We start from the raw sequence: 25,373 nt of genomic DNA on the forward strand, positions 1-25,373 counted from the left end.
TCTAGATGTTCAAATCCAAGTAATATAATTATCTCTTAGGTTATTCCATCCCTGAAGTAGTTTATAAAGACTAACAAGTATTACAGCCCCAAGAAGAACCACACTCTGCTAGAGAACAATACAGTGACTTCTAGTTTCACAGTACAAACAAGAGCCAAAACTGTCTAGAAGAACTCTTGAATCAAGAAAAACTCAGAATTACTTAAATCACAAGGCCTTAATGATTTGGCTTTTTGCCATCTCAACAAGCTGGAGGAATTCCCACTGCTAGTCCTTACATAAAAGCAACCCTGGATAAAACTGGTTGCTCCATGTTTATAAAAAATTCACAAAAACTGCCCCCCTGGGGGGGCGTACAAATAAGATTACTGGAGTTAATTTACCTTTTTCAGTGGTGGGGGGTATGACACATAATTCCCTCTGTTTTTCATGACCTGCTGAATAACAACCAAAATATGAATCATGGTCCACAGCTAGTCAAGAACAGGCTCTGCTTGTATCTCCAGCCTTTTCCCAACTCCAATTCTTCTGTGCATCTCGGCCACAAGTACTCCCGGGAACACTCACATGTTAGATTGTTGTTTTTTGTTTTTGGGGGGTTTTTTTGAGACAGTTCTCGCTGTGTGCTCCAGGCTGGCTTCAAACTTGCCACCCTCTTGCCTCAGCCTCTACAGTGCTGGGATTACAGGTGTGTACCACCACACTCAGATAGTACTGACATCTTTCACATTTTCTTGTGTTTCAAACTTCCATGCCTTCATATGGTGCTAATTCTTCCTCTTTGGATGTTCTCTCCCTCGTGCTCTCTTCCCCTGCCCCTGGCCTTTCCTCCTTAATGTCCAATTCGAACCTTTAGAGTTTAACTTAAAGTGTCTTATTTGTGCAGGTTTTCTGCTATATATGAATTTCAGAAGAGATACTGCTCTCTCCTTCTAAGGAGTTGAACTAAAGTTCCCTAGAGGTTTAAAATTCAGTAACTATTACTTTGGTTGATCTGAACTTTATATACCTATTAAGTCACTCAAAGTTACCATGAGCTTTTGGAAGCTCAGGTCTACTCTCATCTCATACTAAACTCATAATTATCTTTTCGTGTTAATTGTTGCTATTCTGGTTGTCAGACCCAAAACTTCATTGTAGGGCTTATGAGCCATAGTCAGGACTTTCTTTCAACTCACTGCTTATTTAACATAGTGTTGAATGTTGATCCCATTGACCAGCTATCAGCTGTATCACCCAAAGCATTGGTGTTGTGTACGGGTTTAATCGCTATGACCTTCAAAAGTCCTAATCTAATTAACTTGAATTAGATGGGACCAAAGTATAGAAGTTTATTGTTCAACATCAGTGATGTCAATGATTTATTAACGCTCTTTGGTGAAGACAGTTAAAAGAACTATAAATCTACTTAATTATCATTTGGCTCACATTTCTATATGTTACCAGAACATCACAAAAGTTCATCAAATAATTGCCTTGTTAGGCCAGGCAGGTAGCTCAGTGGCACTGCACCTGTCTGGCAAGCACAAAGTCCTGAGTTCAATCCCTGGTACCAAAAAAAAAAATTGCCTAAAAGTGAGTAACATTTGGAAACATCTAGTTTAATGTAACAGATAAAATGTAGGTATTTACCTCCATTCTTTTCCAAAACCCCACTGAAAAAAAAAAACAAAGACAAAGAATAGGCAAGGAAACCACAGACTAGCAAGGTCAGCATTTTAAAAGAGGAAAAGATAAACAGCAACTAATTTAGAACTGGGAAAGCTGACGGCAGAAAAGAAATCAAGTGATTCTGATAAGATATTGTACAATTCTGTTGGGGGACCTTCAGGTAAGGAATTAATGAAAGGTATGAAGATAATTAAAATTACTTTAAAATTCAAGTACCACTATTTTTAATGGGGGAAGAAAGGATGGTGCCATACTATAAAGAAAATACAAAAGTAGTGTTCTCATGACTCAGCTCTGAACTATATTCGTATAGCCATAATACTCCAATTGTAAAAAACATTTGACAAAAAAAATGTGACATAAGAATATTGAGAGAGGCCGGGGATTTAGCTCAGTGGTTCCTTCACCTGCCTCGCAAGCACAAGGTTTCAAGTTCAATCTCCAGGATCAAAAAAAAAAAAAAAAAAAAAAATTGGGAGAATGTGGGGAATGCACATATGTGACTGAGAATACAATTTGTGAGAAAAATCAATAGAGAAATTTAACGTTGAAACAAAGAAATATTTTTAAATAGAGATATCTAGAGGATATGGTTGAAAAGTGCTGAACTACTTGCATATAGAGGTCAAGGTTCAATTTTTAAAAATTAAATATAAACTCAAATAAATAGTTAAAATATATGTTTATGGCATTTTCTTGCCTTAGTAACTCCAACTCAGAAAAATCTGGATTAACTTGGCATAAAATGCTTTGAAAGGCCACTATGCCACACAGTGAGCTCCACCTCCTTTCACAAGAGCTTTGCCTTTTTTTTGAAAAACAGACCTACTCTAAGTTGTTTTCTCCTTAGATGTATAACATCATGCAAACATTCATTCTGAATTTCCCTCACAGTCAAATCTGTTTTGCTATGCCCTTCTGCTGCCCTTAATCTTCCCCTTGTTTTACAGTCCCACTCAACAATGCCGAATTGGCTTATCAAGCCTGGAAAATTTTACCATGAAACTCTCCTGATTATCCAAGACACCAATGCATAATCCTGCAAGTACTGTATCTGTAACACTTCTAAAATTACCATAACAACATGATGCAGGCTGAGCATCAACAAATGTGGTTGAAACTCTTTATTCAGTCCTACTGTTTTCTGATTAACTATATATATATATTTTTGGTACCGGGGATTGAACTCGGGACCTTGCATTTGTGAGGCAGGCAGCGGAACCACTGAGCTAAATCCCCAGCCCCTGATTAACTATATTATTGACAGAATTCTTCAAGATCTGTTAAAGCTGCTAAACTCCAACAAACTGTGTAGAATTAAAACGATGTAATTCCAAAGAAAATTTAAACTACAATACTACTGTAACAAGAATTTTATATACACTTGGTGTTCTTGAAAGAAATTTAGAATGTATTGTGTCTGGAGTTACAATTTTAAATTAAATCCCTTTCATAACATATTGTGGAATGAAAACAAATGATATACTGCTATACACCTAAAAAGCAGAAACACAAACATCTCTTAGCGAGGGAAAAACATGTTTGTCAGGTCTACAGTTTTCTTTAAATAACTAAATTATGCACATAAACTAATACATACATGTGGCTGCACATACATATCTCCAAGAGACAAAAGCCCATGGGACAAAATACTAACTAGTATACAAGATGAGAGTGTGCTATGGAATTTCACCGTCGTTTTCTTTCTACTTTTCTGTAAGACTAAAATTTGTCTTCAAAGTTGGAAAAAGTCAAAACCAAATTTTGAGAACATGACTTGTATTATATATAAAAACCAAGTGTTCATCACATATCACACACTGTCTTAGGTAGGTATTTATTATCTAAATTAGATCTTCACCAAGGTGTGACAAAAAAATACAGTGAATATTTAAAATGTATTACAGTAATATACACATTGCCATTAATCTCCCTTCACTCCCAATACTCCCCCTCACTTCAAACACACTCATCCTATTGTTCTTGACACTTCCTGAAACAGTTCTATAAGTCTGTTAAGTCCTCTTTCCCTTCTTTAGTTGCGCTTCGATACTTAACTGCTGCTGGCTGCCTTGATGTCCTGAATTGAGCTACATTTGCACTGCATAATCATTCTGATTTTTGAAGAATCAGAAGTCACAGGGCCAGATCCAGTGAATAAGGTGGGTGAGGATACACCATAATGTTATTACTATGGGACTCAGCAGTGACGTTTGCTGTACTTAATCATACTTCATATAGACACAAAAGAGGTCAGAATGATGGAATGAATGTGTTTGAAAGGAAGGAGAGTTTTCTGAAGTGGATAAAAGGCATTGTGTCTTTTACTGTATTTTTTTTTTTTTTTGGTACCGGGGATCAAACTCAGGACCTTGCACTTTCGAGGCAGGTGGCGGAACCACTGAGCTAAATCCCTCGGCCTTTTTTTTTTTTTTTTTTGAGATAAGGTCTCATTATGTAGTTCAGGCTGGCCTTGAACTCACTATGTAGCTTTGGCTGGCCTCAAACCTCCTGCCTCAGCCTCCTGAAGTCATGTGATACCATGCCTGGCTTACCGTAATAAAATTTTTTAAAAAATTTGAACAGTCACTGTATATTTTGATCCATACCTCATATATACCCAGCTTTTGTTTTTTGGTGATACTGAGGATTGAACCCAGGGCCTTCACACTGAGCTATAGCCACAGACTTTTGTATTATTTTTAAAAATTATTTTATTATTTTATTTTTATTATTTTTTAGTGAGACAGGGTCTAAATTGATCAGGCTGGCTTTGAAGTTGGAATCCTTCTGTGTCAGCCTCCTGAGTAGCTGGGATTAAAGGCATGTGCCACTGCATCCAGTAGAAGCAACTCTTAAAAGAAGAAAATAATAAATAAGTATGTGTAAAGATGTTCAACTTTACCCATGAACATATATTATTTAAATGATACCATTTTCCTCTTCCAGGCTAGCACAGATGAAGAGACTGTACACAATGTTCAAGGCATTTGAAGTGGTAAACTGAAAAATATCTTTTTGGGGGGCAGGTTGACAAGGTGTAACAAAATTGCAAATGTACATATCCTTTGACTCAAAGTATCCTTACAAGATTTAGCTCAAGAAAATAATCAACCAAGTTCGAACCACAAGGATGCTCAGTCCAACATTAACTATATTTTTTAAAATCAGAAACATATATATTGAGTGGCTAAATAATTTTTCAGTAATATATATTAGAAATGAATGCTCTATACTTAAGCTGAAATGATGTTAATGTTTTATGAAGTGATAAAAGCAACTTTATAGCACAATTTGATTGTGTTTCTCATATAAGTCCTGATGTACATTTTTAAATTTTGGAAGATTAAAATATTAGTGACTATCTCTAGAAACATTTTTAAAGTGGAACTTGAACTTTTTTTGGCAACAAGGATGCTAAGTTTGTTTGTTTGTTTGTTTTTGGTACCAGGGATCGAACTCGGCTCCTTGCACTTGCATGGCAGGCGCCTGAACCACTGAGCTAAATCCCCAGACCCTAAGTTTGATTTTTTTTAATGTGCTTTAAAAGTAACTAATTTTTGGGTTTTTGTTTGCTGCTTTTTTTCTTATTATGAGATACATACAGGGCCACGGATTTAGCTCAGTGGTGCTCGCAAGATCAAGGTCCTGAGTTTGATCCCCAGTACCAAAATAAATAAATAAATAAGATACATACACACATTTTTAAAAATGTAGGAATAAAATTTGTACCCTTATTTTGGGTAAAATAAATAAAATAATCGAGCATGCATTCCTGTAATCCCAGCACTTTGGGAGACTAAGGCAGGACTATCCCAAGTCTGAGACCAAACTGGGCAACTTAGTGAAACCTTGTCTCAAAATAAAAGAAAATTTTTTAAAAAAGGGTCAGGGATGTAGCACAGTATAAAGACCCTGAGTTCAATCCCCAGTAAAGTTAAATGAAAGAAAAAGTTACCACAGAAATATCTAAACAAATGAAAGACCAAAAGGAATAATTATCCCTCCCTATTCCTCACACTTTCCTCTTGCAGCAGTGCCCCCTCCTAATCGCAGAGCATCATCTCATTACTTGTAATTGTGTTCACTAACACTTCCATGACAATTTCTTTTTCTTTTTTTTTTTTGGTACTGGGGATTGAATTTTGGTCCTTGCACTTGCAAGACAGGTGGTAGAACCACTGAGCTAAATCCCCGGCCCTTTTTCTTTTTTTTTCAAGACAGGGTCTTGCTTTGTACTTCAGGCTGGTCTTGAACTCACTGTGTAGCCCAGGCCGACCTTGAACTCATGGCAATCCTCCTGTCTCAGCTTCCAGAGAACTGAGATTACAGGCTTGTGCCAACACACCTGATTCATGATAATCTCTTAATCCCATATCAAACCTAAATTTCTAAACCTTAGAAATTTGTATCTGTGGAAGGGCTACACACTCCTCAGTCAATATATTCACAAACTATATTCTCTGCCTTTTCGGCCCCCACCGAGTCCTGTTTCCTCCTCCATTAAGACCTTTATCATTTGCATGGCCTCCAGAAGCTGGCAAATTTGGTCATATTTGACTCCTCCCCTCAAATGAGGAGGGATCCAATCCTGCCTATTTTGAAATTTACCTCTTCCTCTATCTCATTGCCATTTGCAGAGCTAAACTAAGATCTAAGCCCTGTCATTTCTGAACCGGACTATTCAGCCAAACAAACATTTCTTGAGTAGCCAGTATGTATCTTTCTTATACAGTGAAAGACACTGGGAATATGAAGATTAATAAAGCAAAGTGCTGCCTTGCAACATACTTTGGAATAGGCAGGTGGTAGAACACAGTAGAATGTGTTAAATACCACAACTAGAACAAAACACATAGGACATCAACTTTCCTGTATGATCTGATACCAACCTGAGCCATCTAGAATACAAACTAGATCATATTACTCTGTTGTAAAACCCTTGATGACTGCCTACTGACAAGTCCATACAAGCACAGTACAATCTGGTACCAACTTACTTAACAGCTCATTTGCTACTGTTCTTTCACATCATATGACCCAGACACATATAACTAGCTGCTGCTCTGATACTATGCTGAGCACTTACTTCCACTACACCTACGGCCTGGGCACCCTTCAGTTAAAGCTTTGAGTTACAACTTCTTTCTCTCTCTCTACCACTGGATGTTTTAAGCTTAGGGGCAAAAACTACATTTTGTTATTCTTCATATCCTTCCCAAAGTCCAGGATTACTAAACATTCAAGAAATGGTTGTTAAATGGCTAAAGGAGCAGCAACAGATTTACAGAGAAGAAAAATATACTATTAATTACATTATCATTATTATTATCATTACCTACCCCCCCACACACACCTGGAGTCTAAAGAAGCTTATGCTTGAATTTTTTACCTACTTACCTATCCCTTTATCCCATTAAATAACCCTACACAATACAGACAGAATCTTTACCCTTTAAGAGACTTTTATTCAAATAAACAGTGGCAATAACATGTAAACAAATATACACTATCACTTCAGACAGTGATCAATATGTTGAGTTTGAAAAAGCAGTTTGATTGGACATATCTGATACAGAAGAAAGGTGCTGCTTTAAATAGGGATACAGAAGAAGTCATAGAAAGTTTCTCTGAGAAGGTAACAAGCTGAAGCCTGAAGGATAATAAACAATGGGCTATAAACAATTTTAGACAAAGATTTATGCAGGCAGAAGGAACTGAAGCAGAAATACATTTGGGCTGGGTGTGGTGGCACATGCCTCTAATCTCAGGACTCCAGAGGCTGAGGCAGGAAGGTTGCTCTGTGAGGACAGCCTGAGCTACATACAGAGGTCAAGGGCAGACTGGAATACATAGTGAATTCAAGGCCAGATTGGATTACATAATGAAACCTTGTCCCAAAACAAAACAGACAAACAAAAAGAAATGTTTTTGGGGCTGGGGATTTAGCTCAGTGGTTCCGCTAGGTCTCCAGCGCAAGGACGGGAGTTCGATCAAGGAGGGAGTTCGATTAAGGACGGGAGAGTTCGATCGCCGGTGCCAAAGAAAAAAAAGAAAGAAATGTATTTGACTGTCTGAAAGACAGTGTGGCTAGAAAAGGAGAAGTAGGGGCTTTGTAGGTGGTAGCCTGTGTGGAAGCTTCACTGCACCTGCTTCAGTTTGGCATTCCCTAGCTTGCTTCTGTTGTCTGCAGTCTTCTTACTCATAATAGGACGAGACATGATGGAATGGGTATACACCCCACTCTCTTGTTGGGCAGGTGCCAAATGATTCTGAACTATCTCTTTTGGTTTCTCCTGATAGAAAGTACTGCTAGATATAATACTGCAACAATACTGGCCTGGGGCTAATGAAAAATACACAAGAATAAAATTACCTAAAAAAAAAAAAAGATAAGTTCTTTCTACTATCTTGACAAGTCAAGCCAAAATGAGAAACACAAAAATGATCCTGGATTCATTAGAAGAAATAAAATAACATGGTCCTACTCTGAATGTGCACAAGGGCTATAAATTTATCCTTTAAATGAAGGGATTATTTTTCTTCATTTCCATGTAAAGTTGTCATACAAATCTAGACCTCAGGGATTAAGTAAATTTGCAGTTTCACTGGCCAAAGTTTTTCTTCATCTTCATAGAAATTAAACAATCTTCTGATGTTATAAAACATGCACAAATTCACATGCACTAGAAACTGCCTTTCAGCAGCAATTCTGTGGATGTTTATGCCACTACCTATTTATGCAAGTAGTACTGTGATGTTAAAACGAAGTCAATCCATTACATAAATGAATATTCGTGAAACCAGTTGCTAAAGCAACTGAGTAGTTGCTAGGAAGTCAAGCAGTGTGAAATTACACATCTTACTCCTATTCTCAGTAGCATCTGCTGGCTTTGCTAACCAGAACATGAACACATTTCTAAATTTAAAGACCCTTTCGTTATCAGGTCTTGAAATTCCAGGTTGCTAGCAAAAATAAACTCATTCTTAGCACCCTGAATTCAATTCTCTGCTGAGATCTCTGGCTAGTATAGTGGTGTTTTTCACCCAAGGCTCGCTACAGAGGATCAGAGGTTAAGATTTTTCCATCTCTTTTGCAGGATCATCAGAAGCAACAGAGGTAACAAACAAAAATTATCACATGTTCTCACCCTCCCATTCTTCCAAAGGCCAAACTTTCCCACAGTGAATCTTCATAGCCTCAAGCTATGAAGAAAAAGAAAAACCCTCTAGCCTGAAAGGGGACCTCTTCACATTCTCCAAGCAGATTTTTACTTTTAAGGTCTTTCATTTTCTCTTCTCTGCTGATTTGGATGACCTGTTACAAAGTATATAAATACGCAATGAACCTTCTTCTTAATCTCTTAGCTTTAAATTGGTTGATTCTGTCATTATTCATGATCTTAACCATAAATTCATACTTAAAAGAGAAAATGTATGTCCTTGATTGCAAAATAAAATTGCACAATTTCTCCTTGGAGTTCTAATTCAATCCTAATATAGAAAACTCCAGGAAACAGTTCCAATTGTAAAATCTCTCTGAACAGGATATATATCCTTACAGATTAAGCCTGGGTATTACACAGTAAGAATTTACTCTTCTGGCCAGGGATTTAGCTCAGTGGTTTTGCTGCCTGCTGCGCAAGCACAAGGAACCGAGTTCAATCCCTGCTACCAAAAAAAAAAAAATTTTATCCTTCTCTTTTCTGGAGTAGAGACTGAATTAAAGCAAGACCTTAATCCTTTTTTGGGGGGAGGGGGGGTACCAGGGATCGAACTCACCCTGGGCCCTTAATCCTTCATTAAAGTGTCATTCAGAAGACAATATCATCTGCATCACGTGGGAATTGTTTGTATAATCCGGGGCCAGGCATGGTGGTGCATGCCTGTAATCCTAGCACCCAGAAGTCTGAGGGAGGAGGATCGCCAGGAGTTTAAAGCCAGCCTGGATTACATAGTGAGGTCAAGGCCAGCCTGAACTAGATAACAAGACCCTGTCTCAAAATACAAACAAACAGGGCCGAGGATTTGGCTCAGTGGTTTCGCCGCCTGCTGCACAAGCAGAAAGATCTGAGTTCGATCCCCGGCATCAAAAAAACCCAAAAAACCCAAAATGAACAACAACAAGAACAAAAATCCAAGCTTTACTTGAACATACTAAATCAGAATCTAGACATTATTGATACATGTAAATCTACCTACATCATAAAATCTTAGAACTAGTGAAAAATTTAAAAGCCTATCACACACAGAGATGAACCCTGAATAATAAAATTATGACTGACAATGACTACAGTCCCTTTCATAAATTCCTTATTTCTTATAGCAACAGGTTCTAGTTAAAGAGAAGTTTCCCATAAAACTATAAACTATTTATTTTGAAACTCACCAACACTTATTACAGCAATTATTGTTGTGAATGGAAGCCACTGACAAAACCAAGTTCTTACCTAATCTAAGCTCTCCGAAGTTCCCGCACCCAATTTTCTTGCCAACCCTGAAGTTGGGTCCCACCATAAGAACCCCAGAGGACGTCGAGGAGCCAGATGGTCGGGAGCAGTGTGCACTTCTTTGTGCCATGGACTTAGTTGTGCGTTGTCTTTCATCCTTTTCCCTACTAGGATGGTCCATGATCCTACACGACAGTCTCTGGACAAGCAGCCACAGTGTATACACCTCTCTTCAATACAAAAATATGTCCAACAAACCGCAGTCAAAGAAAGATGAGGAGTTCTTTTGGGACCATATTTATGTTTCTAACGTATCTCCAGGAGATGAAAAACCATTGATTAGTTCCTTTAGGACACGTAGTATGTAGGTCTCAAGCATAGGAAGATGTTTTGTAACCTAGGCAAAAATCAAGAAAACATGCAGTTAAAAATTAAATTTTAAAAACAATTGAGAAAGTCACATCTAATAAGAATGGATCCTATCCAAAGATGAGCAAAGTAGATAGCTTCCTGAAACGGGTTTTGATTTTATATCTTCCAACAGTTTAGCCATCTGGATTAGTTATTCATGTGCTAACATAAGCTCAGTAGGCTGCAAACCACAGGAGCTCAGGGAACACACCAGCCTCTAATAAAAAATGCTTTCTTCTAGTAAGGTTCATATGTCCAAAAAGAAAAGTTTCTGTTGGGTGGGGTTTTTTTTCTAATACCGGGAATCGGACTCAGGTCCTTGTGCTTGCCAGGCAGGCGTGGTGTTGGTTGTTTTTTATCACCGGCTAATGGAAAGATATAATGAAGTTAAAGCCAAGTTTAATAAATATGGACAATTTAATTAAAAGTTCTTCATTTAATTTGTCCAGAACTGCACCAGAAATGCAGCTACTCACTGCCTGTCTCCATGATTCCCTACCATTTAGCATGCATTGGCAGCAGTCAAGCAATCCAGAAAGTTACCAACAGACACACTATTTCTGTACTAAGCAGTCCTAAACAAAACCTTTGAAAACCTCAACATTTGGTCAAGCTTTCAATGTGGACTCAGTCAAGAAACTAAAAAATCATAAACATAACATTCATCCCTACCAGAATTCACCAGAGTCCCAACAAGAAACTCCGTAAGACATTATTTTGGTGCTATAGGTGATAATCCATGTGAGTCTCTATAAAACTGTACTATACATTTTGGTTTTTGCCCATGGCTCCTGGCTCATTACTCCCTTAGCCCTAGTTAATTCCTAAGTGACTAGATGTTGGGCACTTCATGTCTCACACTGCAAAGTCTCTCTGATATTCTACCATCCTTTTTCACCTGTTCCCTTTTCTCCCCAAGGCAGGGCACAGAAACCAAAAATTTCATTTCCTCTAGGTAATACCAGCCCCCACTCCACTTTGGAGCCGCTAACTGTAAGAAAATTCTCTACCTACCTTGTCTGATAGATCATAGCCCCCTCATTTCAGAAGGGAATGCCCCATACCAGGAAGGAAGGAATGTTCCACAGAGAATCTGGATAGGCCTTGCTGGGATTCCCCACTGTCTTGTTAGCAACAGATAACAAGGGTTTTGTTTCTGGGGTACTAGTAATGGAACCCATGGGAATTCTATATCCCTAGTCCTATTATAACACAGGGTTACGATACTAAGTTCCAATCTAATAATACTGTTACAATCACTAAGTTCCTCAGGCTGACCTTGAACTTGCAATCCTCCTCCCTCAGCCTCCTGAGTGGCTGGGATCACAGATGTGTGCCACCACATACAACTAGATCATACCATTTTTGTTTAAGCACATTTCTACACAGTTATCCATGCTTCAATCATGAATCTGCAATGAAGTCTCTATAAAAATTCAAAAGGACAAGAAGGCTCAGACAGTTTCCAGAGAGCCACAGACAAAGACAGTTTTAGAGGGCGGTGTGCCCAGAGCAGACATCAAGGCCCTGTTCCCCTTCCCCATACCTCACCCAAAGCATCTCTTCATCTGTACCCTTGTAATATCCTTTATAATAAACAGGCAGAGGTGTTTTCCTGGGTCCTATGAGCCACCCAAGAGAATGAACCCAAGGAAAGGGCTGTGGGAACCTCTACTTGTAGCCAGTCAACTAAAAGCACAGGTAAAACACCCTGGAGCTTAAGAAAGGTATCTGAAGGGTAGAAGAGGGAACATTGTGGGGACTGTGCCCTCAACTTGTAGAATCGGATGCTGTCTCCAGGTAGAGAATGTCAAAACTGAACTGAATTAGGACACCTAGATAGTATCCACGACTCCAGAATTAACTTGCTTGCTAGTGGGAAGAAACCTCTATACCTACTGGATGACAGAAGTCTTATATGTTAATTACTATGGTGTGAGAGTAGAGGAAGTTTTGTTTTCAGTCTCAATATCCTTAAAAACGTACTCATCACCATTCACATACCAAACACATATTTTATTTTCATAAGTATTTTCCTCAAAGCTTTTAAGAGAATTAGAATAATCACTTCACTATCATCACCAGTATACAACAGGACAAAAATGTCCAGACTGAGCCGGGCATGGTAGCGCATGCCTGTAATCCTAGTACTCAGGAGGCTGAGGCAGGAGGATAGCCTTGAGGCCACCTTGGGTTATATAGTAAGTTCAAGATCAGCCTGAACAATATAGCGAGGCCCTCTCTTAAAAAAAGACTTCAACAATATTTCTCTGAATTTTGGAGGCAATAGCTTTACATCTATAATTTATATTTCATAAACGTCCAAAAGGCTAGGATAGGAGCGTAAGATGGAGTTACATTACTGGATTTCCTACATGAAGAGCATCACAAATTTATAACTGTCCTCATTTTTTGTCTTATTTCCAAATGTTTCCAAATGTTCCTAATATCCTGATTATCCTTGTCTTCTACATAAATCTCTCAACAACATGGAAAAGAAAAAAACAACTTAACAATGCTTTATCATTATTATTTTTTTGTACCGAGGATCGAACTCAGGACCTTGCACTTGCAAGGCAGGCGCCAGAACCACTGAGCTAAATCCCTGGCCCAACAATGCTTTATTTAGATAGGTCCATCTTAACCACTGGGAGCACATCTGTATAAAAGACAGGCAGCTCTAGTTTCTTCCCTTATGAATTGTTTGAGGACAGAAACAGGATGTGTCTTGGCCTATCTAGTCAATTTATGACCATTCAACTAACTCTTAAATTTTCCTAAATTATTACTAGTATAATAACCTCATAAGATTTGGAAGCTACGCTACTTCGTCTATTTCTCTTCATACTTTTCATATGCTTTTAATGTTTTCTTAATAGATGAAAACTGTTTTACAGGGCTTCTCATTAGCTTTTTCCATTCTACTTCAACTCATGTAACAGCGGATGGAGTAATCACACAACCTTCCTTATCCATGTAGACTTGCATGCATGTATTAGAAGAATATTTAGTACTTGTAAGGCTACAGACCTCTATAGGAAGCGAAACTTTTCATTCAGGTGGGAAAATGATGTTATAAAGTATCAAATTTCCAATCTATACATAGGCCTTACCTAATGTATAATTATGAAAGATAAATAATATTTAATATAACTTTATATAGCACCTTTTATTTTAAAAATTGAAATGGGAAACAAAGTCTTTGTAAATAGGGAGGGATGGAAGGGTTGAAGGGAGGGCAGAGGAAAGGGGAAAAAAATAAGAACCAAGAGAATATGTAAAGGTGCATATCTCTAATGATGAATGTCATTATATTGTACACCTAAAATGTACCAATAAAAGGATAAAAAAAAAATTGAAATGGCCCTGGGATTTAGCTCAGTGGCAGGGAGCCTGTCTCGCAAGTCCAAGGTCCTGAGTTTGATTCTCGGTAGAGGAAAAAAAAAAACTGAAATAACCGAATGACTGAGTTTTGAAAATCCTATTTATCACCACCAACTGCTCAGGGTTATTTTTTCGTTCCCAACCATAAACTCTGCAGCTTGTCATCTGAGGCCGTTCAGTATAAACTCTTTATTTAAATTTATGTATTAAAAAGCTACCACATAAACACAAGGAGTATTTATGTCTTAGCTTTATACCTAGGATGGCGTCTTAATATTCTGTTTGCATTTAAGGCCTAACTCATATTTCCATCCTTTGTGAAACTTTTTATAACAAATTACTCATTAATACTTGAAACACCACTATCTATTCCAGTCATTTGTCACCTACTATGGACCAGATTATAATACTTAATTATAAGCCTTTAAAGTTAGGGATCATGTCATATCTATTATAATTTCTTTTTTTTTTGTACCAGGGATCGAACTCAGGACCTTGCCCTTGCAAGGCAGGCGCTGGAACCACTGAGCTAAATCCCCAGCTCTATTATAATTTCTTACATGTAGGTAATACTTTAAAAATATTAAGTAGCAAATATGACGGTCTTGTGCAGCTAACAGAAAACTAAATTGTGGTGATATAATCAAATATTTACATAAAGAAATAAAGCTAAAAATGCAAATTCACCTACCAAAAACCTAGCATTAATTCACCTACATTCATCAGGGTTAAGACAAGTTAGTTGGAATTTACATTTCACAAGGATATGAAATGATTTACAGTTAGGAGAAAGCAACATTCGAAAAAAGTGAAGAAACAGCCCAAACAGAATATCCAAAGTAAACACTGAGTTATATTTTAATTTTTAAAAAGGCTTCCAAGTACAGCAACTAAAGACAAACGATGTTTATATTATTTCTTGTACTATCTACTTTATATTATTTTGATATTTTTTATTCCAGTAAGAAAAATAAAGTACCAAGGACAGAAATTATATAAATGCACTATGTATGTGCTTATTTTTCTAGCAAATAAACTATCTGTCAAACACTTGAAACTTACTTATTAAACATGTTACAAACATGTTACGTGAATACATATTTGAATGTTTAGTCATACTAGCAAGTTCCTTAGGAAACTCCAATTTCAGTAGTGTCTATCTTTCAAAATCTTTTTTCAAAAAATTATGTTTGGTAGTACTGGGAATTGATTTCAGGGCCTCTGAAATGAGCTACATTCCCAACCCTCACTCTTTTTTAAAAATTCAGAGACAGGGTTTCACTAAGTTCCTAAATACCCATACTAGGCTCAAACTAGCAATCCTCCTGACTCAGCCTCCCACCATGATGGGATTACAGGCATATACCACCATGCCCAGTGGTTCTATCAATTTAAACATGTTTGTAGTAGAGGAAAGATATTTTATTCTTATTTTTAAAAACAGGATGAGCAGGGCCAGGGATTTAGCTCAGTGGTTCGGCCATCTGCCTCACAAGCGCAAGGACCCGAGTTTGATCCCTGGTACCAACAAAAAGGGAAGAGCAAGCAAAAATGACATAACCAAAAAGACAGTGGAACTAACAAACTAACCAATGTGGTTATGGAAAAAAAAACCCACAAAAATTAGAAGAGCTGATCAAAACTATTCAAAACATGAATGACAAATTTACCAAACAAGTAGACCCCATAAAAAAGTGTCAAACAGACATCTTAGAGATAAAGAATTTTGTTGAGGGCCGGGGATTTAGCTCAGTGGTTCCACCGCCTGCCTCACAAGTGCAAGGACCCGAGTTCAATCCCTAGTACCAAAAAAAAAAGAATTGTTGAATGCATGAATGGCAGAAACGACTAATGTGAGGGGAAGGATCTCAGATCTCAAGGACAAGATGGCAATACATGATGATATACTCAGAGAAATCTTAAAAATGGTAAGGGAGCAAGGGAAATCCATCCACAGCTACTTGGAATTAGAGAGAAATTAAAGGATAGCACATATCGAATAAAAAAATCTGTTTACAGAAATCACATCAGGAAACTTTCCAACTATGGTGTCTTACTTACTTTTCTCATTCCTTAGACAAAATACCCAATACCCAAAGTTAAAGGAGTAAAGGTTTATTTGGCTCACAGCTTGTAGAGGTTTCAGTCCATAATTGGCTGGCTCCAAGGCAGGGTGGCATGCCAGAGGGGCATTGCACAGGAGAAACAGTCCATGGCAGGGCAGAAGGTAGCAAAGCAAGCAAGCAAGGGTTAAGACTTGACTCTTTCTATCCCTTTTATTGTGTCCAGGCTACCAAGATTAGGGCAGTGCCAAACCAATCAGTGGACTAATTTAGTGATCATCCATCCTTAACCCTAGTACCCTTATTCCCACCACTGCACCATGAATCAATCACACACTCTAGATTCAGCCACCTCTGAAAAAGCCCCACCACCTATGACTGCACAAGGCTTTGAGGGGACATCTAGACACATAACATATGGCAAAAGAATTCAACATTCAAGTATGTAGAATAAAAAAAGAAAAATAGTATGAGCAGGGCATAGTGGCACATACCTGGAATCCCAGTACTTGGGACTCCTGAGGCAGGAGGATCACAAGCTGAGATCAGCCTAGCATAGCAAGACCCTATCTAAAACAAACAAACAAACAACATGTAGAATGGGAAAAAATTGAAGGCATTTCCTCTAAAATCAAGGTAGGATGTCCACTCACAATAGCAAATGAAATTTTATCCAAAGCAATTAGACAAGGGCAAGAAATAAAAAGGATACAAATAGGAAAGGAAGAAGTCAAATTATCTTTATTTCCAGAGGATATGAGTCTATACTCAGAAGACACTAAAGACTGCCAAAGACTTTTAGAGCTGATAAATTCAGCAAAATAGTAGGATACAAAGTCAACATTAAAACAACCAAGAGCTTTCCTATAAACCAATGATAAACTAGCTGAGAAAGAAATCAGAAAAATGACTACATTCATAATAGCTTAAAAAAAACAATTTAGAAATCAACCTAACCAAGAATGTAAAAGATCTCTACCACAGAAATTATAGAACACTGAAGAAAGAAATTAAAGACAATAGAAAAAGAAAAAAAATGTTCACAGATTAGCAAATCAGTATTTTTTAAACAGCCATATTACTGAAAGCCATCTACTGCTCCAATGCAATCTCTATCAAATTTCAAAGGCAGTCTTCACAGAGCTACAAAAAAAATCCTAAAATTCACATGGAAAGACAAAAGTCCCAGAACACCCAAAGTAATCCTTAGCAAAAACAGCAAGGCTGGAGGCATCACAATACTTCATTTCAAATTACACAAGCTGGGCATTGTGGCACACACCTGTAATCCCAGCACTTGGGAGGCTGAGGCAGGAGGATCATAATGAGTCTGAGGCCAGCTTGCAATACACAGTGAATTCAAAGCCAGCCTGATTGGGGCTGGGGATTTAGCTCAGTGGTTCCACCACCTGCGTCAAAAGCGCAAGGACCTGAGTTCGATCTCCGGTACAAAAAAAAAAAAAAAAAGCCAGGCTGAACTACTTAGTGAGACCCTGTCTCAAACAAAACAACTCCGTCAAAAAAATTATATCACAAAGGCACAGTAACAGAAAAAAAAAAAAAAAAAAGAATGTCACTGGCACAAAAACAGACATGCAGATCAATGGAACAGAATAGAGGACAGAGAAACAAACTCACACAACCACAGCCACCTGACGCTTGACAAAGCAAAGGGGGCAAAAACACACAATGGGAAAAAAAGCCTCTTTAAAAGTGTAGGAAAATGGATACTCATATGGAGAAGACAGAAACTAGATCACTCTCTCTCCCTGTACAAAAACCAATTCAAAATGGATCAAAGACCTAGGTGGTAAGACCTGAAACTTTCAAAATGCTAGAAGAAAACACAGGGGAAACCTTCAAGTCGCAGGAATAGGCAAAGACTTCCTGAATAGGGACCTCAATAGCATAGGAAATAACAGTGAGAATCAACTAATGAGATGACATCAAATTAAAGTTTCTGTCCTACCAGGGAAATAACCAACAGAGTAAAGAGACAATCTATAGAATGGAGGAAAATCTTTGTCACTACTCTTTTAAGAGAAGATTAATATCCAGGACATATAAAGAACACAAAAAAATTAATACCAAAAACCTCAAATAGGCCAATCAGTAAAAGGCCAAATGAACTGGACACTTGTCAAATAATAAGTATATGAAAAAAAGTTCAACACCTTTAGCTATTAGGGAAATGCAAATCAAACCTATATTGAGATTCCATTTCAACCCAGCAGAATGGAAATCAACAAGAATACAAAAAACCTGGGCAGCCACATGCTTAAGGCAATTTAACTTTTACTTTAAATGTCGTTTATCCAAAACAAGCTACTGAAGTGCCCCTCTTATGGACTCCTTGAGCATCCACCATAGCACCAACTGCAGTGCACTATAATTTCTTATTCACTTGTGTATTAACTCTGTGACAACAGGGACTGTTGTCACATTCACCGTTTTATTCCCAGGGCCTAGAATAGTTAAGTTCTCAAATATTTAGTAAGTAAAAGAATACAAAAATGAATTAAGTGACTTTTCAACTGTGATTTTCAACCACAAACAGAAATTCAGACTCCAGAGATTATAATTCCTACCATTATTCTCAGAAGGAAAACAAATAGTCTCAAGTGCCCTGACAATTCTATCTTGCCTCAACTACCTGCAATGGATCATCATTGTAAAGGGGACAAGAGCCACTGGTTAGTAGAGAAACAGATTTTCACTCATTCTAGATGGCATAAGAGACCATCAAAAGATGAAGATTAATGACCAAGAGAATGGTTTTATTTTATATCTAATTCTCATCTCGTATTCTTGTCTGGGAGTTCATCTGGTAATATCAATACTTAGCTCTTATGTATTTTTTGAAGCCATAAAGAAACACAGACTATTCAATACAGGCATAAAACTGGTGAGATTTCAGATCAAGGCTAAAAAACTCTGCATTTTTATTCTCCATCTCGACACCAATTAGCTTCCCCTTCATTTTATTTTCTTTCTCTAGTGGGAAAAGGGAAATGCCCAAATGATAATATATCCTGTAATAGAAGGAAAAAAAAAGAAAGAATTGCTTTTAAAAAGAAAAAAGGGCCGAGGATTTAGCTCAGTGGTTCTGCCGCCTGCCTCAAAAGGACAAGGTACCGAGTTCGATCCCTGGTACCAAAAAAGAAAAAGAAATACATACATGCATTTTTTCACATTACTTCTACATAAATGAACCTTACAAAATGACAGCAATTTCTTAAGGAGTTTGAGTCTTTTCCAGATGTCAAAAAGAAAAAGTGAATATATCCATATTTAAAGTGTCCTTAATTCAATCGATAAATCTTTAGGCAGTGGCTCCTATGGGTCCAAAATAGGGACAGTCACTGCAGTTCTAACAGTGAATGCAACACACATGGTTCCTCTGCTCATAGAGCTTATACTCAAGAACACATAAATAAAAGTATTACAAACTGGGGCCATGGCACAAAGTAAACAAAGAACTATAGAAACACAGATTCTAGGTAAGACAGAAAGGAGAGTTTGGATAAAGGGTGGTGAGGCCTTTAAGACATTTTTTTTTTTTTTTTTGGTACCAGGGATCGAACTCGGGTCCTTGAGCTTGCGAAGCAGGTGGTGGAACCACTGAGCTAAATCCCTGGCCCAAATTTTACTTTTTTTGGGGGGGGGGGTATCGGAGATCGAACTCAGGTCCTTACACTTGTGCAGCAGGCGGTGAAACCACTGAGTTAAATCCTCGGCTTCAGGGCACTTTTAAACACCCTCCTCAGGGATGAAAAGGAGCAGACCTTGTCATGAGGGATGGAGCCTACAGAGGGAAAGACAGCCTGCGTGGTATAAGGAAGGGTTTTTGCTGATTCTGGTGACACATGCTTATAATCTCAGAACTATGTGAGGCTGAGGCAGGAGAACTGCAAATTCAACCCCAGCTTGGGCAACTTGGAGACTTAGTGAGACCTTGACTTAAAATTTTTTTTAAAATTTTAAAGGACTGGAGTTGTAGCTCAATGCAAAGGTTCTGGGTTCAACCCCTAGTACAATAAAAACAAACAAACAAAAGGCATGTGGTGAAAGAAGACAAGGAGGCGGGGGACTATATTCATTCAAGGTAAAGTGTCAGCGGAAGTCCATTATTCAGTGCATTTTATTGATTACTGACAGCAAGGAGAATCCATTCAAGCAGGGAAGCGACATACTTAAAGGGACGCAGGTCTATAAAAGGCATTAACATTTTTTACTTAATTGTGTGTGTGACCTGTTCAGGGGAGCCAACTTGGATGTACCTGCCTTAGTACAGGCAACTATTCCTTTTCATAGAGGAAACTGCTCGCTGGAATTTCCTCATAGAGGAAATTATGCTCACTGACTGGGCTGTACAGTCCAATCCAGCCAGCCAGGTCCAAGCCTCGAGCTCTCTTCCTCTGCCACACTTACCAAAGCACCCTACTCGCCCACTCACTCACTCATTCGGCCCCACTGAATCACATGTGCACTAGCCTCACAACTGTCCTCCTCAAACAGTAAAAAATGAACAAACACATATGTGGTGATTTTTAAGTATGTCCACAGCTTTTTTTTTAGGCTGCTTAATTTTCTCTCCTTTGAACAATGTAAAGTTTCTTCCGTTCCCACACTGAATGATTTTCATTACTCGAATGATACATTTATGCTCCCTTTTTGTAGCAAAATTTCTGATGGGATCACATTTTTGTTTTTTAAAAGAAAAAAAAGCCTTATTGAAATGTAGTACATACCATATAATTCATCTATTCATATACATACCATATAATTCATCTATCTAAAGCACATCTATCTGAAAGAAAGATTTTTTATCTTGAGCTCAGTTTATCTTAGCCCACAATTAATACAACTGACTTTTCTTGAGGTTTTCTAGTTGGTTCTCATTACACCACTTGACGGGAATGTGCAGGGAGCTACGACCATAAGCACCAACTACACAGCTACAGAAGGGATTTTATGACTGCTGACCATTTCTCCTGCCTTTGGACCTCATGTCTAAATCTCATTCATCTGAGATTGGTGGAGAGTTCTTATAAAGCACATACAATTTCTTCAATGATCTTGCTGTTGTGGCCTTAACACACAATTATAGCATGTACTCAACTATCTTCTTCCTGTGAATGTCAGCAGGGGTTTTTGAACTTTATGTAGTTGTTACAATAGTATACAGTACTCTTGTAAACTACAGCAGCAAATGGTTTCCTTTCCATCTTGTCCAAATCGTATTACTGGACATTTCTCAAAATTTGTGGCATAAAATAAGGACTGTTATCTGATTTTCATCATTCTGATGAAGTTTGCTTTTATTCATTCATTGTTTGGATGGGTGGTTAAGGTTGAAGGGCTTAGGCTAATATGCATAAATGTGTATTTATAACATAATCTTTATAGATGCATCCAGGTTCAAATTTATTGAGAAGCTGGATAAAATTTGGTTTTAGCCAGTGCTGGGGATATAGCTCATTTGCCTCACATGTGCAAGGCCGTAGCTTAGGTCCTCAGTACTACAAAAACTAAAACCAAATTTGGTTTTACCCAGCTTCTCAGCCCCTGGACTTGGAGCTCACTTCTTCCTGCTTCATAAAATTAGTCACATTTAGCTTTGTCACATTACACGTCTTCCAACTATGAATACAATGTATCTACTCTCAAAGGATAAAAATCTGACATCCTGAAAATTTTCAAAACAAACCATTTTTGTCCATAAATATTTGAGTAGCACCTTTAGTTAGAATAGCCTCTTAAGCTGATTAAACAGTATTTCTTATACTTTTAAATTATTGTACTTTAGAGTTAACTGAATTTGTGTTTATCCCCTTATATTTGTTATAGATATAAAACATAAAAAATACCTTTCCCTTTAATAAATAAAAGTACAAAAGGAAAATAATTATTTGTTGGAGGGCCTTTTAATAAAAATAAGTAATAGCCTAAGTAGTCCAGGGTTCACTCGCTATTATCTATCTATGCATACATCATCTATCCATCTATTTTTTGCACTACTGGGGAATGAACTCAGGGCTTTTGCACTAAGCTACATCCCCAGCCCTTTTATAGCTTGAGATAGGGTCTCCGAAAGTTACCCAGGCTGGACTATAAATTGCAATATTCCTGGCCCAGCTCTGCGGAATGAGAGGATTACAGAAGTGTGCCACCACATTCAGTTCAGGGATTTTTCTTCTTCAGATAATTCCACTGAAATAGGTAATATTATGCCTCATTATAAACTCATTAATGCAAAGGTTGCAATGCTGAGGAAGATCAGATACTCAAAGTACTGTAATAAGTGACTAATGTAATGAATAATGAAAGCATACAGCAGTAAAGTGACCAGTGGGTGTCCCACTGTTATGGCTTGTGAGTAAATGCCCCCCCCCCCCAAAGCCTCATGCAGTAAGTCATAGGTAGGGGTTTTCAAAGGTGGCTGAATCTAGAGTGTGTGACTGATTAAGGGTGCAATGCTAGGATTCAGGTACTAGGATTAAGAGTAGGTGATCACTAAATCAGTCCACTGATTTGGCACCACCCTAGTGTCGGCAGCCTGGATACAATATAAGAGACAGAAAGAGGCTTGTCTTGCTCCCTTGCTTTTGCTACCTTCGGCCCACCATGCACTGTTTTTCTTCTGTGGTGCTCCTCTGCCAAACCACCCTGCCTTCGAGCCAGTTGATTATGGATTGAAACCTCTACAAACTGTGAGCCAAATAAACTTTTCCTCCTTTAACTTTGGGTGTTGAATATTTTGTCTCAGCAACAAGAAAAGTAACTAAAACATCCACCTACAGGGAATGTCTATTGGTCTCCTGCTGGGTATCGGCCATATAAAAATGTAGGCCCACGTCACCACGTCTGTCTTTTTACAAATTTTAATAAAATCTCCCAGGTTCTATATGCTGGCAATTAATTTTTTAAAAATTAAACACTGGCCAAACACCATGGTACGTGCCTAAACCTCTAGCACTTTGGGAGGCTGAGGCAGGAGGATCACAAACTGGGGAACTTAGCGACTAAGACCCAGTCTCAAAATCAAAAACAAGAAAGAAAGAGAAAGAGAGAGAGAGCACAAGCGAGAGAGAGAGAGGGAGACAGAGAGAAAGCTGAAGATGTAACTCAGTGTGAAGGCTTAAAATCAAATCCCTGGCACTGCAAATAATATTAATTGAGCATTGTAAGAGCCATCAGTTCATAATCTCTCATCTAGTTCTCAAAGACAGGCAGTGGTGTGCAACCACAGTCCCAGTTACTCAGAAGGATGAGGGTGTAGGATCACTTGAACCTGGCAATATCGTGAGACCTCAATTCAAAAATAAAATTTAGTGGGCTGGGGATTTAGCTCAGCGGTTTCAATGACTGCTACTCAAGCACAAGGATCTGAGTTTGATCCCCGGTACCAAAAAAAAAAAAAAAAAAAAAAATTTAGGAGCCAGGGATTTAGTTCAGTGGTTCCGCTACCTGCCTTGCAAGCACAAAGTTCTGAGTTCGATCCTCAGTACCAAAAAAAAAAGAAACAAAAATAAAATTTAAAGGGCCAGGGATTTAGGTCAGTGGTGGCACTGCCTGCCTTGAAAGTGCAAGGTCCCAATTTGATCCCTGGGACCAAAAAATGAAAAAATAAAATTTAAACACTCAAGAGGCTGAAGCAGATGAGTTTGAGGTTCACAAGGGCTACACATCAAGTTTGAGGCCAGCCTGGACTACACAGTGAGACTCTGTCTCAAACAAATTAATTTAAAAATAAAGTTTTCAAAAATGAAATATAGCTTTTAAAGTTAAAACCAAGAGCACCTACCTGGCAAGTACAGGGTCCTGAGTTCAATCCCTGGAACTGGAAAAAAAAAAAAAGTTAAAACCAAGAATGAGAACTCACGAAACAAAACAAAAAACAGTTGTTTAAAATAAAGGTACTTTAAGGGCTGGGGATTTAGCTCAGTGGTTCCGGCGCCTGCCTCACAAGCACAAGGACCCGGAGTTTGATCCCCGGTACCGAAAAAATAAATAAATAAATTAAATTAAATGCAGGTACTTTGAAAGCTGGGCTGGGGATTTAGCTCAGTGGTTCTACCACCTCACAAGTGCAAGGTCCCAAGTTTGATCCCCGGTGCAAAATAAATAAATAAAATAAAATAAAGGTACTTTGTTCTACCCTAGCAATAAAGTCTTAATATAAAAAGGGGGTCTGACCCCCCAAATTTAAAGACTCAATTCAAAAATGGGCATCTGAAATGAATAGACATTTCTCAGACAAAGAAGAAAAAGCAGCAAATAAACATATGAAAAGATGCTCAACATCACTGGTCATTTGAGAGATGCAGATGAAAACAACACTGAGATTCCACCTCACCCCACAAAGAATGGCTGCTATTAAGAAATCAACCAATAACACATGTTGGCGGGGTTGTGGGGAGAAAGGAACCCTTCTCCATTGTTGGTGGGAATGCAGACTGGTGCAACCACTGTGGAAATCAGTATGGAGGTACCTGAAAGAACTAGGACTAAGAGGTCCCATTTGACCCAGCTATTCCCCTGCTGGGGATCTTCCCCAAAGAATTAAAAGAATCATACCACTGCGATATATGTGCACCCATGTTTATAGCGGCACAGTTTATAATAACGAAAGCTTGGAAATAGCCCAAGTGCCCATCAACTGGAAACTGGATAAAGAAGGTGTGGTTTTTTAAAAAAATGGAGTACCACTCAGCCATAAAGAACAAGAAACTAGAGACATTTATAGCTAAATGGATGCATATTGAGGCCATACTCTTAAGAGAAATAAATAGGACACACATGTATAAATACCGAATAGTTTCTCTAGTGAGAAACTGAAAGTGTAAATATGGATTAAAATGATTAAAAGGAATAATTGATAATTTGAAATAGGAAGAAAAGGTCCAAAGGGGTAAGGAAAGTGGGAGGGGAAGGGGAAAGGAAAGAAGGGAAAGAAGGGAAAATTATAAGAAAAGGAAAAAACGGAAACAAAGTCTTTGTAAATAGGGAAGGGTGGAGGGGGTGAAGGGAGGCCAGGGAATGGGGAAAAAAGAACCAAGATACATCATGTACAGGTACAAGTACCCAATGATAAATGTAAATGTATTGTATACCTAAAATGTACCAATAAAAGACTTTAAGGGGGACAAAAGGGGGAGTCTGAAATAATTATAATGCTTTCTACAGAGTTCTGAATAGCATGATAAGTACTGTCAGCCAGATAAATTTAATCCATTTCTGTTTCTTATTCAAGAGAAAATTCCCACTTCTCAATTTCAGATCCAAAAAAGAACAATTTAATATATTATTCTAAGGAAACGAGCAGCCTGAAAAATAAAAGCTTATTTTACACTGAGATAATGAAAGCATTTATATGACAAACAGATGGGTT

At 38.0% G+C, this 25,373-nt stretch overlaps 1 protein-coding gene across 9 annotated transcripts in view; it reads right to left on the bottom strand.

Annotated features, from left to right (window-relative positions):
* Csnk1g1 (casein kinase 1 gamma 1) overlaps positions 1-25,373 on the bottom strand; it is a 166,147-nt gene that overhangs the window by 102,812 nt on the left and 37,962 nt on the right. For all 9 annotated transcript variants that reach the window (XM_087199122.1, XM_087199120.1, XM_087199115.1 and 6 more), the window contains 2 exons: positions 23,787-23,822; positions 10,122-10,518 (listed from right to left, as the gene is read on the bottom strand). In XM_087199122.1, the coding sequence (XP_087055248.1) occupies positions 10,122-10,302 (181 nt within the window). In that variant the 5' untranslated portion in view covers positions 10,303-10,518; positions 23,787-23,822. The remainder of the gene's footprint in view (positions 1-10,121; positions 10,519-23,786; positions 23,823-25,373) is intronic.

This window comes from Heterocephalus glaber, unplaced genomic scaffold, assembly GCF_053883595.1.
Source record: "Heterocephalus glaber isolate CG9 unplaced genomic scaffold, H.glaber_assembly_v1.0 deba00001689, whole genome shotgun sequence".
Lineage (NCBI taxonomy): Eukaryota > Metazoa > Chordata > Mammalia > Rodentia > Bathyergidae > Heterocephalus > Heterocephalus glaber.